This window comes from Stegodyphus dumicola, chromosome 4, assembly GCF_044657685.1.
Source record: "Stegodyphus dumicola isolate Sdum_Otavi_A_Nest chromosome 4, ASM4465768v1".
NCBI classification, from domain to species: Eukaryota; Metazoa; Arthropoda; class Arachnida; order Araneae; family Eresidae; genus Stegodyphus; species Stegodyphus dumicola.
This window is the reverse complement of record NC_140771.1, coordinates 69,882,666-69,896,789: the sequence shown is the minus strand read 5'-3', so window position 1 is coordinate 69,896,789 and position 14,124 is coordinate 69,882,666. Positions and strand designations below refer to the sequence as shown.

Below are 14,124 nucleotides of genomic sequence, written 5' to 3'. Positions count from 1 at the left end.
TAATGTAGGGGCTTGTATTCACTTTTTAAAAAATATATATGTATAGTTCTAAGCACTGTGTTATTTTAAAAAATATTTTACTGTATGTTTAATTGATTCATATGTTAATTAAAACATAAGCAGGAGTTTAAATTGTTTTCACTATTTATATAAAAAACAGGTGAAATCCCAATTTTTTTTTTTTTTTTTTTAACAGTGTTCTGTTATTTAATTTGGTACTTTTATTTCAGTTCTGGCGGAAATACTCAGTATCAAAGAAACTCCTGATGGTGAAACATTATACTATGTTCATTACATTGACTGTAAGTTTTTATTTTTGTTTGAAAGTTTGATTTATTAGCTTATTAATATTTTTAACATTAACTTTTTATTAGTACAGTGGAAAGTCCAAAATCCTGGCATCCAGTAACTAGAATGATTATAATCTGGACCTCGCGTAATTTGCTTTTCCTTTTTCTTACAAAATGTAGGAACAGAAAATATGATACTCAAGGAAAGGCAAAATTTCCATAAATATATATACCGGGTGGCCATAATTAAACTGACAGTGCTCACAGTGTTCTGTAGCGTGATCTATTTGCGAGAATGATGCCACATTTTGTAGGAAGATTAAGCAAGACAGGGGATGAAGGATTCCACAAAAAAAAAAAAAAAAAAAAAAAAAAAAAAAATTAGTTCCAAAAGTCACCACTAAGTGAATATTTGGCACTGTGTAATAGAAAATAGAGTGTTAACTGTTGGAAAATATAGCTTATTTTAAACCTTTTACTGCATCATCTCTCCTCCTTTAAATGTTTATTTAGTTTAGTACTTATTTTAATGTAATATAGTAGTTACTTCTACTTCTTTTTCTTGCTGCCACTGTTTGTATTGAGAACGGACTGTTTCAACCTAATTGAGATGCAAAAACGAAACGTGATGTTACGTCATCTGAAAAGCCAATTCGTGCCGATAGCTGATTGGTTGCCGTGAGATGACGTCATTCCTACTTCTGCTATAAGTATCTCGCGTCGCTCTGGCTCAACCCTTCTAGTCTCCTTCTAGTTCCTGCTTTCCTGGCACTTGAGTGAGCGGTTTCCAGCCCCTTCAGAAGGATGCATGCAGTCCGGTGATTAAAGTTTTAAGCAAAAGAAATCTCAGCTAATTGAAAAAAAATATACCGGGTAGCCATAATTAAACTGACAGTGCTCACAGTGTTTCGTAGCGTGATCTATTTGCGAGAATGATGCCACATTTTGTAGGAAGATTAAACAAGACAGGGGACAAAGGATTCCACGAAAAAACAAATTAGTTCCAAAAGTCACCACTAAGGGAATATTTGGCGCTGTGTAATAGAAAATAGAGTGTTAACAAATGCAAATTAATACGGAATAAAATTACCTTTTATTATGCACATTTTCTGATTTAGTTCAAGTGCAGTATAGCCACACTTTTAAAAAAGCATAAAATCTACATAAACACCGATAAAGTCTCGTGATCTGCAATATCACATACGCTGAGCAGAAGAAGTTCTTTAGTCAAATTTCACGTTACATCCATTCGCACAGTGACAGCTGCTTGGGATTTAAAAGGCAGTGTGTTACGTTTCAAATCAATCGGATTGAAAGTTTATGTGCAATGTCTCCTTCTTTAGTCGAGCATGCGTTACTGGTCAAATTCTTTTACCTCAACCAGTGCAACGCGTCAGCCGCTCTTCATGCTTTTAGAACGCACAAAACAATGCATAAAGGTAACAGTCCTTTGTCGGTTAATGGGCTAAAAGCAATGGTTGCGACGTTTGAGAATACAGGTTCTCTGAAGGTTCAGTCAGGCAGAGGATGAAACTTGTACCACAGGATACAATCAAAGCAGTTGCCAAGGCGATTGTCGACAGAGGACCAGACAATCTTGCTGCCACATCTAGCGCTTATGGAGTAGCTCGGAATATGGATATTCTTTACAGTACAGTATGGAAAATCTTACGAAAGATTATCAACTTCTATCCGTACAAGATTAGCCGTGTACAGGAGTTACTGTACCCCGACTGTTTAATCATAATAATTCTTAGAAAATAAAAGGTAAAAAGGCTTACCTTTTAGACGATCTTCTTTTTAATCCAAAGGCATATCCGGGAGTATTTTTCTTAATTACATCGATGCACTACTCACAGAAAAAAAGAGAGGCTTCTAAGATAATAAGATATTTTAGTTTACAATCACATCACTAAACTAAAATATATATGTATAACACAGAAGATAATTACTACATGTTTCACTCAAACGTCCATCACGAGTTCTCAAAGTTCAACTAAAAAGTTCTGATTTAGTTTTTGCTGCACGCATGCACAAATCACGTGGTTGTCGGTGTGAGTTTCAACATACTCCCACCTTTAAATTTGCTGAAAAATCAAATTTAAAACTGTAACCTTTGAACAGGCTTTACCATTCGACCACTTCTTATAGTTATCGATGGAATCTTTTCGCTCTTAAGATCTTGAGGCAAGTCATTATGAATATCAGGATCGCAGTAAGTCTCTGGTTCATCAGAAGAGCTGCTTGCCACATTTCTAAATCTAGACTGTTCATCTGATGATGTTATCTCCAAAGGATACAAACGCTTGGTTGGTCACAAAACTTATCCAAGTTTAGTCTTGACCTTAACTAAACGCACATGTCCATCCCGAGATTTGAACATCTCGGTTACTTTCGCCAATAACGATTCTGTTCGCTTTTTATTACCATCGGACACTAAAACAAGATCTATTTTCAGAGGTTGTGAAGCCTTTACATGTTGACAATTTTGCCGTAACTGTCTGAGATCTTTGCCAATTCGAAATCTTTTACGTAGATCTAGTAAAAGTTTTTGTCGATATATAAGCCTTTTGTTTAAAGATTTCGCATCTATATTATCCAGATCAGGAACTCCAATTTGTCAAATCTCATGGAGAAACATGGAAGGTGTGATCGGAGATAAATCTTCAACATCTTCCGAGACATACGTCAATGGACGATTATTCATTATTGCTTCACAGTCACACAAAATTGTTATCATTTCTTCATGATTCAGAGATGATCGTCCTAAAACTTTGCGAAGGATTCTTTTCAGGACTCCTATTAATCGCTCCCACCATCCTCCACACCAGGGAGCTGAGGGCGGAAGAAATTTCCATGTGATCCTGTGGATACTAGCTTGTTGTAAGATTTTTTCCCAATTTAAGCTTTTGATTAATCTATCACTTCCTTTGAAATTCGTTCCATTGTTGGAATAGATGGTGTGGGGTCTTCCACGTCTAGCAATGAAACGTCCCGGCGCTTGCAGAAAACTTTCAGTTGATAGCGAGAAAATCAATTCCAAATGTACTGCGCGAAATACAGCACAGGTAAGAATCACTATCCATGATTTTTGATTTCCCTTCAATATCAATGGTCCAGTCAAGTCAACACCTACAATCTCAAAGACTGCTGCTTCTCTTACTCGGTCTTCAGGGAGAGGAGCAATGGGTGTTTTCGAAGAACTAGTATCGAACCTCTGACATACAACACAGCTTCTTATGACTTTCTTGACAGTCTTTCTTGTTTTCAAAATCCAATATTGTTCTCGTAAAGCAGATATTAAAAATTTTACTCCTGCATGATTGTTCATTTCATGTTTAGCTCTAATTAATTTTACTACAATAGGATGATCTGAAGGAAGAATAATAGGAAATCGAAAATTTTTTGTATCATCTCTTCTCAGAATTGTGGTTTTAACCCTAAGGATTCCGTTAGAATCAATCATTGGTTGAAGTACACGTAATCTTTTGTCATCTAATCCAGAAAATGATTCACTCTGCACTAATCTCAAAAGAGTTAATTCGGCTCCTTTAATTTCTTCCACTGTAATTGTTCCAAAAGTTCTTTCATTAGGACTTAGTCTGACATTTTTAACAAAACGGAAGATCCAAGATATTATCTTTAGAATGGTATTGTACGAAGAAATCTTATCAAAATTAACTTCAGTCATAGCATTCAAATTAACTGCAGAAATTATTGTCTTCTTTCTTTCAGCATTTATAATGTCAAAATTCGGTACAATTTCAGAGGTAGGCCATTTTTCTGGATCATTTCTCAACCAATCGGGACCCTCCCACCATTTCGATTTGACTAACGTTTCCGGACTGCATCCTCGGAAAGGGAGGTCCGCTGGATTTAGCGTTCCAGGAATATAATTCCAGTCGTTTGGATTACTTAGAGTACGGATTTCTTTCACTCTATTGGGAACAAAAACGGCCCAGTTTTCATTCTTTTTTATCCAAAATAATGCATCCATAGAATCACTCCAATAATAAATAGGCAAGCTTTCTAGTCTCAAATCTTACTTAACACGATGTGCCAGTCTAGCACCAATCATACAAGCTAAGAGCTCTAGTAGTGGTATGGAAATCAGCTTGATAGGTGCCACTCAGGATCGAGCTGAGATGAGCTGACATGTAACGAAATTTTCATTACAGCTTCGCATAAATATGCATGTGGCATAAGCAGATTTACTCGCATCACAAAACACGTGTAAAGATAAATCGGAAATTCTTTCGAAGTGAGCAAAAATTCTTCTGAGTATAGCTATTTTTTCCAAATTGTGCAATTTTTTTTTCCAGCTTTCAAATTTGTCAGAAATGCTTTTAGGTAAATTGTTATCCCATGAAATCTTCTGTTTCCAGCATTCTTGAAGCATTAGCTTAGGAATCAGAGTAACAGGAGCTGTAAACCCAATCGGGTCAAAAATCCTGTTTACTATTGACAATATATTCCTTTTGCTGACAGGCTGTTTCACAGAACTATCTTTAAAGTCATAGGACAAAGTGTCATTTGCTAAATTCCATTTCAACCCCAGAACTGATACAGTTTTATCGGAGTCTTCATTGCAAGGATTTCCCTTTAATGTTTCACCGCTAGGTTCATTGTAACACCATCCCCTTAAATCAAATTTAGCAGTCAACATAATTTCCTTCGACACATTAATGAAAGTGTTTAGTTCTTCAATAGTATCAACGCTGGCCACGCAATTGTCGACGTACATTGATTCACTTTATTTCTTAGCTACCTCTTGTTGAAGTTCAGGAACATTCTCGAGATGATAATTCAGTGTGGCGGCGAGAAAAAAAGGACTGGCATTAACGCCAAACACAACGCGCTTATGTCGATATATTTTCAATTTTTCGGAATCTCCTTCTTCCCACCAGAGAAATCTAAGAAAGTCTCTATCTCAAGGACAGACACTATTTGCAAAAAGGCCTTACGTATATCTGAGATAACCCCGTATTTACCTAGGCGAAATCTGTTTAAAATACTTGGTATTAATTCCAAATAATTTGGGCCCTTTTCTAAACAGTCATTTAAGGACACACCATTCCTTTCCTTCACTGAGGCATCGAACACAGGTCTAATCTTTGTGGTTGAACTTTCCTTAATTACAGCCCTATGTGGTAGGTAATGACAATTTTCGGTTTTCTTATCTTCAACAGCTTCTATAATACCTTCTTCAGCCCATTCGTAAAAAATATTTTCATACTCTTTCAGACAGTTTTTTGACTAAGATTTTTGATGCAGGATTTTAACCTTTTCTCTGCTAATAATCTGTTGTCAGGTAAAACCTCATGCCCTTCTAACCAAGGAAGAGAGACCTGATATCTACCCTCACTATCTCTCTTTAATGACTGACGAAAATATGTTTTAGCGATTTCATTAATTTCCTTTCTTGTGTGGGTTGTAGCAGGATCCATTATTCTTAACAAGTCAAGACACCATAAATCCGAAATTTTAGCATCATTAACATGAAGTGACAATACAGTTTTCGTACTGTCAGAGAACTCACGCTTTTCAGTTTTCCCCATCATTGTCCATCCTAATCTAGTGTGTACGCATGATAACCCACATTTTAGTTGTCTAACCTTCCCTGTTAGAAGCTTTCCAGCCACATCTGCACCTAAAAGAACATGAATTTCTAAAGGTGATTTTTCATACATCAAATCCACAGATTTATTCTGCATGTCAGTTAAATAAACTCCATGTTTTCGCAGTTCAGTAAGATATGTATCTTTACAAATTTGAGGAATGTCAGTACATATTTTATCTTGATCCAAAACCTGAAAAGTACAGTGATAATCACCTTTAAGACTACTCAATCTAATTAAATATTTACTATGAGTTTCTTTCTTTTCAATTCCTCCAAACAAACCATGGATTAATTCTTCTTTACCACTTGTTTTATAACTCATTATACTAACTGCATACTTCGAAATGTAGGATCGCTGGGAACCACTATCTTAAAATTCTCACATATTTTTCGATTCCATCCCCACGAAGTTTTACTACTAAAGTTTGCAAATTTACTAACTGCATGCAAGGTTTATTTGTCAGAACACAGTCTTTTTTATTATTTTCATCCCCAATAATGTCTGTAGAATTATTTGCGTGAGAGTTACACATTATTGACAAGTGAGCTTTACCGCATATGGAACAATCAACTTTGGTCTTGCACAAGTGGGAGATATGGTTCCGTTTCAAGCATTTAAAACATAATGCGTGTCTAAGCAATTTTTGCTTTTTTTTTATCTAAGGTTAAACGACTCGCATTCCGACATTCAGAACTTTCATGATCTGAATCGCAAAATATGCAGTTCGAATGTTTATAATTTCGATTCCCATTTGTAGACAGCAACTACGCGGCAGACGATACATCTGGTACCCTTTCATCATGCCAAGTTGACAGCTTGCTTTCGCATTTTGTTTGTCGGGAGGGAGGAGAAATTGACACCGCTTCCTTCAATTGCAAAGCTGTTTTTTCCCGTGCAATTAATTGCTGAGAAAGAAATTCCACTAGGTGATTCAAATCGTAATTTGATTTTCGAAATGTTTTGTTATATTCCAAAACCAAATCTGGGGGCAATGTTTTAAGCAAAATAGGTGTTAATAAAGCTCCATATGTTTCTGAGGTCATATTTAATGATTCAAGACATCGAATATATTTTTGTATGTAATTGAATAACTTACGGAAATTTTGAGTGTCATTAGAATCCTTTCGAGGTCTTTTTTTTCAGTAATTTATCTGTATGGGCGTTTATCAGTACATCTTTATTTCCAAATCTTTCTGTGAGGAGTTTAACTGAAGTTTCGTAATTTTCTTTGGTTAAATCGAAACCGTCAATGGTGTTATAAGCAGTGCCTCCCAAAAAGGATTTCATATAATTAAATTTGCTTATAGCGTCAAGCGTTTTATTTTGGTGTATGGCTGATGAAAAAGTGTTCCAAAATGTCAGCCATTCGCAGCTCTCGCCATAAAACTTCGGAATCGTAAGTTTAGGAAGCTTCACATTATGATTTTTGATTTTAACGTTTTCTATACTTTCACTTAACTGTTCAGTGCTTCTTAACACACTAAATTTTTATTGTTCTATATTAATTTCTTTCAATTTTTTGTTAGCTTTGTATTTAAATGTAGTTATTCTTTCACGATATTCGTCAACACCGTTTAATTCCTGGTCTAGATCCTTTATGTCTATTAATTTTTCTACATCGGCATCTATTTGTTTTAACTCGTTTGATTTTTCATTTAAGAGTTCTAAGGAAATTTCTAGTTCCTCTGCATTCACTTCTGTTTTTGATAATTCAGTTTCGATTCGGCCAATTAATTTTGTAACGGCAGCTCTTATGTGGCAGCGTTTCCTTTTCAATGTATCGATGAATTCCGTCATTGTTTAATAATCAAAAATTCAACAAGTATCAACAATTTGCTTTCATTCACGGCACGGGATGCCAAAAAATGTTTAATCCTAATAATTCTTAGAAAATAAAAGGTAAAAAGTCTTACCTTTTCGACGATCTTTTTTTTAATCCAAAGGCATATCCAGGAGTATTTTTCTTAATTACATCAATACACTACTCACAGAAAGAGAGAGGCTTCTAAGATAATAAGATATTTAATTTACGATCACATCACTAAACTAAAATATATATGTATAACACAGAAGAGAATTACTACATGTTTCACTCAAACGTCCATCACGACTTCTCAAAGTTCAACTAAAAAGTTCTGATTTATTTTTTGCTACGTGCATGCGCAAATCATGTGGTTCTCAGTGTGAGTTTCAACACCGACCATGATAAGTGATTGACTTTTGCTCTCACCTTTCTTGCCAGAATGGAGGTGGATGGTGCTTGGCCATGAAAAATCTTATGGGGACACGAGGCCCACTTTTACCTGAATGGAACTGTGAATACCCAGAACTGCCGAATTTGGGATGACAAACCACCATATGCAGTCACAGCAATTCCCTTACATTCACCAAAGGTAACTGTTTGGTGTGGGTTCACAGCAGAATTTATCATAGTAGGTCCATTTTTCTATGAGAACATTACTCCGACAGGACCGGAAACCTGTTCTGTTACCGGAGAGAAATATCGCCACATGTTGAACAGCTTTGTTATTCCGGCACTTCAGCAAAAACAATGCCTGGGGGAAATCATTTTCATGCAAGATGGAGCCCCTCCACACGTTGCTGTACGAGTGCAACAGATGCTACGACAGAAATTCACAACAGAAAGAGTCATTAGCCGCAAATTTCCAAATGCATGGCCAACTCGGTCGCCTGATCTTACCCCATGCGACTTCTGGCTATGTGGTTACCTTAAGTCCAAGGTCTATCAAGGAGTGGTCCAGGACCTGGCTACATTGAAGGATAACATATCAAGGACTGTACGGGAGATTCCTGCAGACATGTTACTTTCTGCTGTTGTGCTTACTGTGCACAGATTGCAATATGTGGTCCACAACAACGGCAGCCACATTGAACCTCATTTGAATGCAAAATAAAAGGTAATTTCTATTGATTTGCATTTGTTAATGATGCTAAAGCAAAGTTTAAAGTTTTATAAAATTAAACATTTAGCAGTAGTAGCAATAAAAGCTTCCTGAGATATCATGTTGTGCAGACATTGAAGACAATAAAAGATTTTGAACTTAACCAATTTATTAACAATATAATAAATAATAAAAACACAGAAAATAAATTTCAACAATATCAGAGTCTTAGGAAAAATATAATATAACCATCATTCATCAAATAATATTTTTACCTGGTCTCCAAAACACTGTCATTCAATACAAACAAAAAGTCCTAAACAGTAATTATGCTGCCTAAAAATGAAGCTGGCTACACATTCAATAAGTCCATAATCAATGGTTGAGAAAACACCTAAAAAATTTAAATGAAGTTCTTGAAAGCACTCAAAACCGGCCTAACTCTGTTTGCACGAGGAATCGCCGCTTTTGTGTTTTAAATGACGCCTTCATTGAAGAACATGGATGCTGCCCACAGCATCACTCATATGGTAGCCTCTGGAACCAAGGAACTTTATTCTGGAACAGCCGTCTTATGGATATGAACCAAGGAACTCATTCCGGAACAATCATCCCGCGGACAGGCACCAAGGAACTTTATTCAGGAGCAGCCATCCCGCAAACAGGAACCAAGGAACTTTAATCACCGGACTGCATGCATCCTTCTGAAGGGGCTGGAAACCGCTCACTCAAGTGCCAGGAAAGCAGGAACTAGAAGGAGACTAGAAGGGTTGAGCCAGAGCGACGCAAGATACTTATAGCAGAAGTAGGAATGACGTCATCTCACGGCAAACAATCAGCTATCGGCACGAATCGGCTTTTCAGATGACGTAACATCACGTTTCGTTTTTGCATCTCAATTAGGTTGAAACAGTCCATTCTCAATACAAACAGTGGCAGCAAGAAAAAGAAGTAGAAGTAACTACTATATTACGTTAAAATAAGTACTAAACTAAATAAACATTTCAAGGAGGAGAGATGATGCAGTAAAAGGTTTAAAATAAGCTATATTTTCCAACAAATGCCCCCCACATCATCATCTCCGACCTGAAATAAAAACTGAATGCCAGTATCTTTACAAAATTCAAAACAAGTATAAATAAATATCACAATTTCATTCAGAAATTTTTAAGAAAATTTTCCTTTGGGAAAATCTTATCCCATTATTCAAAAATTTACCATAGCAAGAAAGTTCAACATGTTACAAAACAATACAAAGACATATGTATAATCATACACTCAATACGTTTACCCAGGGCCCTGGTCACTCATACAACATTCTACACTATACAGGTTTACATTTACCTAATATCCATCACAATATGACTTATAACATATTAGTTTCAAATAAACAAAACTCTTAATTTAAATACACACAAAAACAAATTTCATATGAAAATTGTTCCACAAAATCTTATCAGGTTATGCTTAGTCAGTGGTTTTGTCATGGGATCAGCCAGATTATCTTTACTTGGGACATATTTTAAATCAAAAATTTCCCTGTTCAATAGATCACGAATAAAAAATAGTTTCACATCTATATGTTTTGTCCTCGAGTTTTCAATGGCTGATTTTGTAAAACATATAGCAGCCATATTATCAGCAAACAATATTGGTTTTGAAACATAGTTACTTGCAAACTTAAACTGAATGCATTCATCCAAGATGTTTTTAAACCAAACTAATTCTTTTGCTGATTCAGTCATGGAGATAAATTCAGCCTCCATAGTAGACAAACTCACTCCCCTTTCTTTAAATGTACGCCAAGATACAGGTGATTCTCCCAACAAAGCTATTTGTCCACCAATAGACACCATATCATCCCTGCTTGAAGCAAAATCCGAATCTGAATATATATTGAGCTTCAGTTCCTTGCATACCAGTTTAAGTTTGTGCTGTCTGGTATTGGAAACGTACCCTAAAAGTGTAAGTAATCCTTCCCAGTGAAACTTACCAGGATTGCTTTGGAACTGAGAAAATATATTAACAGCATAAGCTATATCCGGACGAGTACGATTGCAAAGAAACGAGGGACATCCCAAAACATTTCTATAAGGATAATTCATCATTTCAGTCGTTTCTTCTTGTGTACTGGGACTTTGGGACTTTGAGTATTTCACACCTTTATCTATTGGAAGGGAAGTAATTTGTATTTTTAAAAGACTTGAATCGATCAACTGTGTCTTCTATATATATAATTGCTGATGAATTAAAACACTATTGTTCTCATATTCAAATTCCACACCCAAAAGCTTTGTTGTTTTACCTAAAATTTTTAAATCAAAATGTGAACTCAGGACTTTTAATATTCTTTTAGCCTGAACTTTACTTTTTCCAAACACAACTATATCATCAACATAAACCAACAGAATGACAAAATCTTTAAAACGATTGACACAATTACACCATTCAAACTTGATAAACCCTAGGTTACATAGTGTTCTATCCAACTCGTAGTACCATAATCGCCCATTCTGATGCAAACCATACAAGGCTCTATCTAAACGACACACAAAAGTTTCTTTATCTCGCTCTACAAAACCCTGAGGTTGGGACATATAAATTTCCTCTGATAAAGGAGTGTAGAGATAGGCACTTTTTACGTTGCATTGTATATTTGCCCATCTAAGGTGTGCAACTAAAAGGGAGAAAAAGAGCCTTATTACTGAAAAGTTGACTACAGGAGAGTAGGTTTCATCGTAGGTATCGTATTTAATTTGCCGATAACCCTGAGCCACTAAACGAGCTTTAAAACGAACAATGTTTCCAAATTCATCACGTTTAATGTTGAAAAATCCACCTGCAACCTAGTGGAGTCTTGTCTTTAGGAAGTGGAACAAGATGCCATACCTTATGCTTTCGCATGTTGGACATTTCCTCTTCCATTGCCTCTATCCATTTAAGCTTTTCTGTGGATTTCATTGCCTGGTTATAAGTGTTTGGAATTGAAACATCTAGTCAGCTATCTCGAGTATATGACGTTGAAGGAGTACCAGTTGGGTCGATTTCACCACTATAAGTATTGCTTCCCTTGAAATCAAACAAGGTAGGATCATACTGAATATTATGTTCAGTGCAATACCTTTCTACGTCATTTGGTGATCGTAGTCTTTGATTAGACCCCCTCTCAAAATAATACACATCTGTACGAGTGCCGTCTGGCCTTGGAACAGGTTTACGAAGCCAAGTTACTTGTCTCAATGTAGATTGAGTGTCACTGCCAATTGTAGAAGAAGGTACATTGGTATCGGTTCTTTCCTCTATTTCAGGAAAATAGCCAACTGGAGTATCAGTAGATTGGAACTCTACCCTTTCTTCAGATTCCAAATCAGGAAGGGTGCCCAGTGCAGCTCCACTGCCACTTTTCTGCATTCCAATTGACTCTTTAAAAGTAGCATTTAGGGTTTCTACTACCTTTTGCTCATTTTCCAGCCAAATCTTGTACTCTTTTGTTCGTACACTGTACCCAATCAATCGGCCCTTCGTTGCCCTTGGATCAAGCTTAGAATTTCTTTTAGCCTTTGGAATTCCCACATAGGCAATCGTTCCAAATGCCTTAAGGTGACGTACTGATGGTTTCCGCTTAGTGTACAATTAGAATGGGGTCCTATCTTGGCCCTTATGACAAATTCTATTAAATGAATATGCAAAATACATTACTGCATCTGACCAAAATTCGGAACTCATTCCACTATCGTGTAAGATTGCACGTACATTGTTGAGAGCTGTCTGATTAAATCTCTCACAAACTCCATTCTGTTCTGGGGTGTATACATCTGTAAATTCGTGCTTTACACCATTTTTATTACAATATGACCTGAATTGATCATTATCATATTCTCGCCCATTGTCAGTCCTAAAGTATTTCAATCTAAGGTTCAAAGATCTTTCCGCATGTGCTATGCCTTTCAAATACTTCAAACACCTGACTTTTCTCCACAATGGGGTACACTACCACATAACAAGAATATTCGTCAATAAAGGAAACGAAATAACGTTCACCATTCCTACCTGGAATGTTAATGGGTCCCCAGACATCAGAGAAAACCCTTTCAAGCGGTCTCTTTACTTGAATACCTTCTAAGGGTCTATAGGAGATTCATCTTTTCTTATTGATATGGCAATGTTCACAAAACAAATTAGGTGAGTGCTTTAACACAGGAAGACCTCGAACTGAATGTCTCTTACTAGTCTTGACAATAGCACCATAATTTATATGACCAAACCGACCATGCCATAATTCACTATTGTTATGCTGAACTGTGGATGCCTCAAATTTTACAGATTTGCCCCCCTTTTTGACTATTTTCGGGAATACATGAAAGTTACTTCCTATCAACTTAGCCTTGTACAAAGTTGAATTTTCATCATCAGTAACTTTAATTTGCCCATTTTTACCATAAAATCTTGCTCCATTGATATCTACTCTAGGTCCAGATATTAAATTTCGTCTCAGTTCAGGTGAGTATAATACATCTTTAAGCAAAATAACAGTATCCCCAAATTTCATTTTAACAGTACCCTTCCCATGAATTGGAAAAGTTACCCCATCAATAGCTACTAGCATATTTTCATTTTTCACAGGAGAAAAAGTATCAAACAATTCACGACTTTTACAGAAATGATGAGATGCAGCCGTATCAAAAATCCAACTATCATCATTTTCTTCCAAATTGTTAACATTAGCTTGAGCTATAAAATGGGACTGTGCATGGGAATTATTTTTACCTTTACTCAACTTGGGTTTGTTCTTACACTTAGGAGATGCTTTATTACTACTAGATACATCTGAGGAAACAGAAGAAGCAGGTGAGGGTGATCTGGAAAAATTACCTTTCATTCTACAGTATTTTTTAATATGACCTGAACGGCCACATTTATAACACTTGAGCCCTTTAATCTGCTTAAATTTGGGTTCACAGTTAGTACTTTGAACTTCTATGGTCTTATTAGAATTTTCCCTATCTCTCTCTCTTAAGTTAAGACGCGTTTCCTCTGCTAGTATTTCAAGTTCAACATTTTTAAATATGAACTTTTCATCTGGCCACCTCAAAACATTCTGAACTACTTGATCAAATTTATCTGGAAGGAACCTAAGAAACTGGAAACATATATATAAGTCTCTTACAGCCTGATTAATATCAGCTAACTGTTCAGTTACACGTTTTAATCTAGAAGAAAAGAAACTAATACTTTCATTTGGCTTAATTTTGCAATTTAAGAACTCTGAAAACAGGGACATATGTCTTGACCGATAATCTGGCTGGAAGT

The 14,124-nt window shown here is 36.0% G+C and overlaps 1 protein-coding gene across 2 annotated transcripts in view; it reads left to right on the top strand.

Annotated features, from left to right (window-relative positions):
- Positions 1-14,124, top strand: part of Tip60 (Histone acetyltransferase Tip60) — a 118,534-nt gene that overhangs the window by 34,040 nt on the left and 70,370 nt on the right. For both annotated transcript variants that reach the window (XM_085815052.1, XM_085815051.1), the window contains one exon: positions 231-302. In XM_085815052.1, the coding sequence (XP_085671178.1) occupies positions 231-302 (72 nt within the window). The remainder of the gene's footprint in view (positions 1-230; positions 303-14,124) is intronic.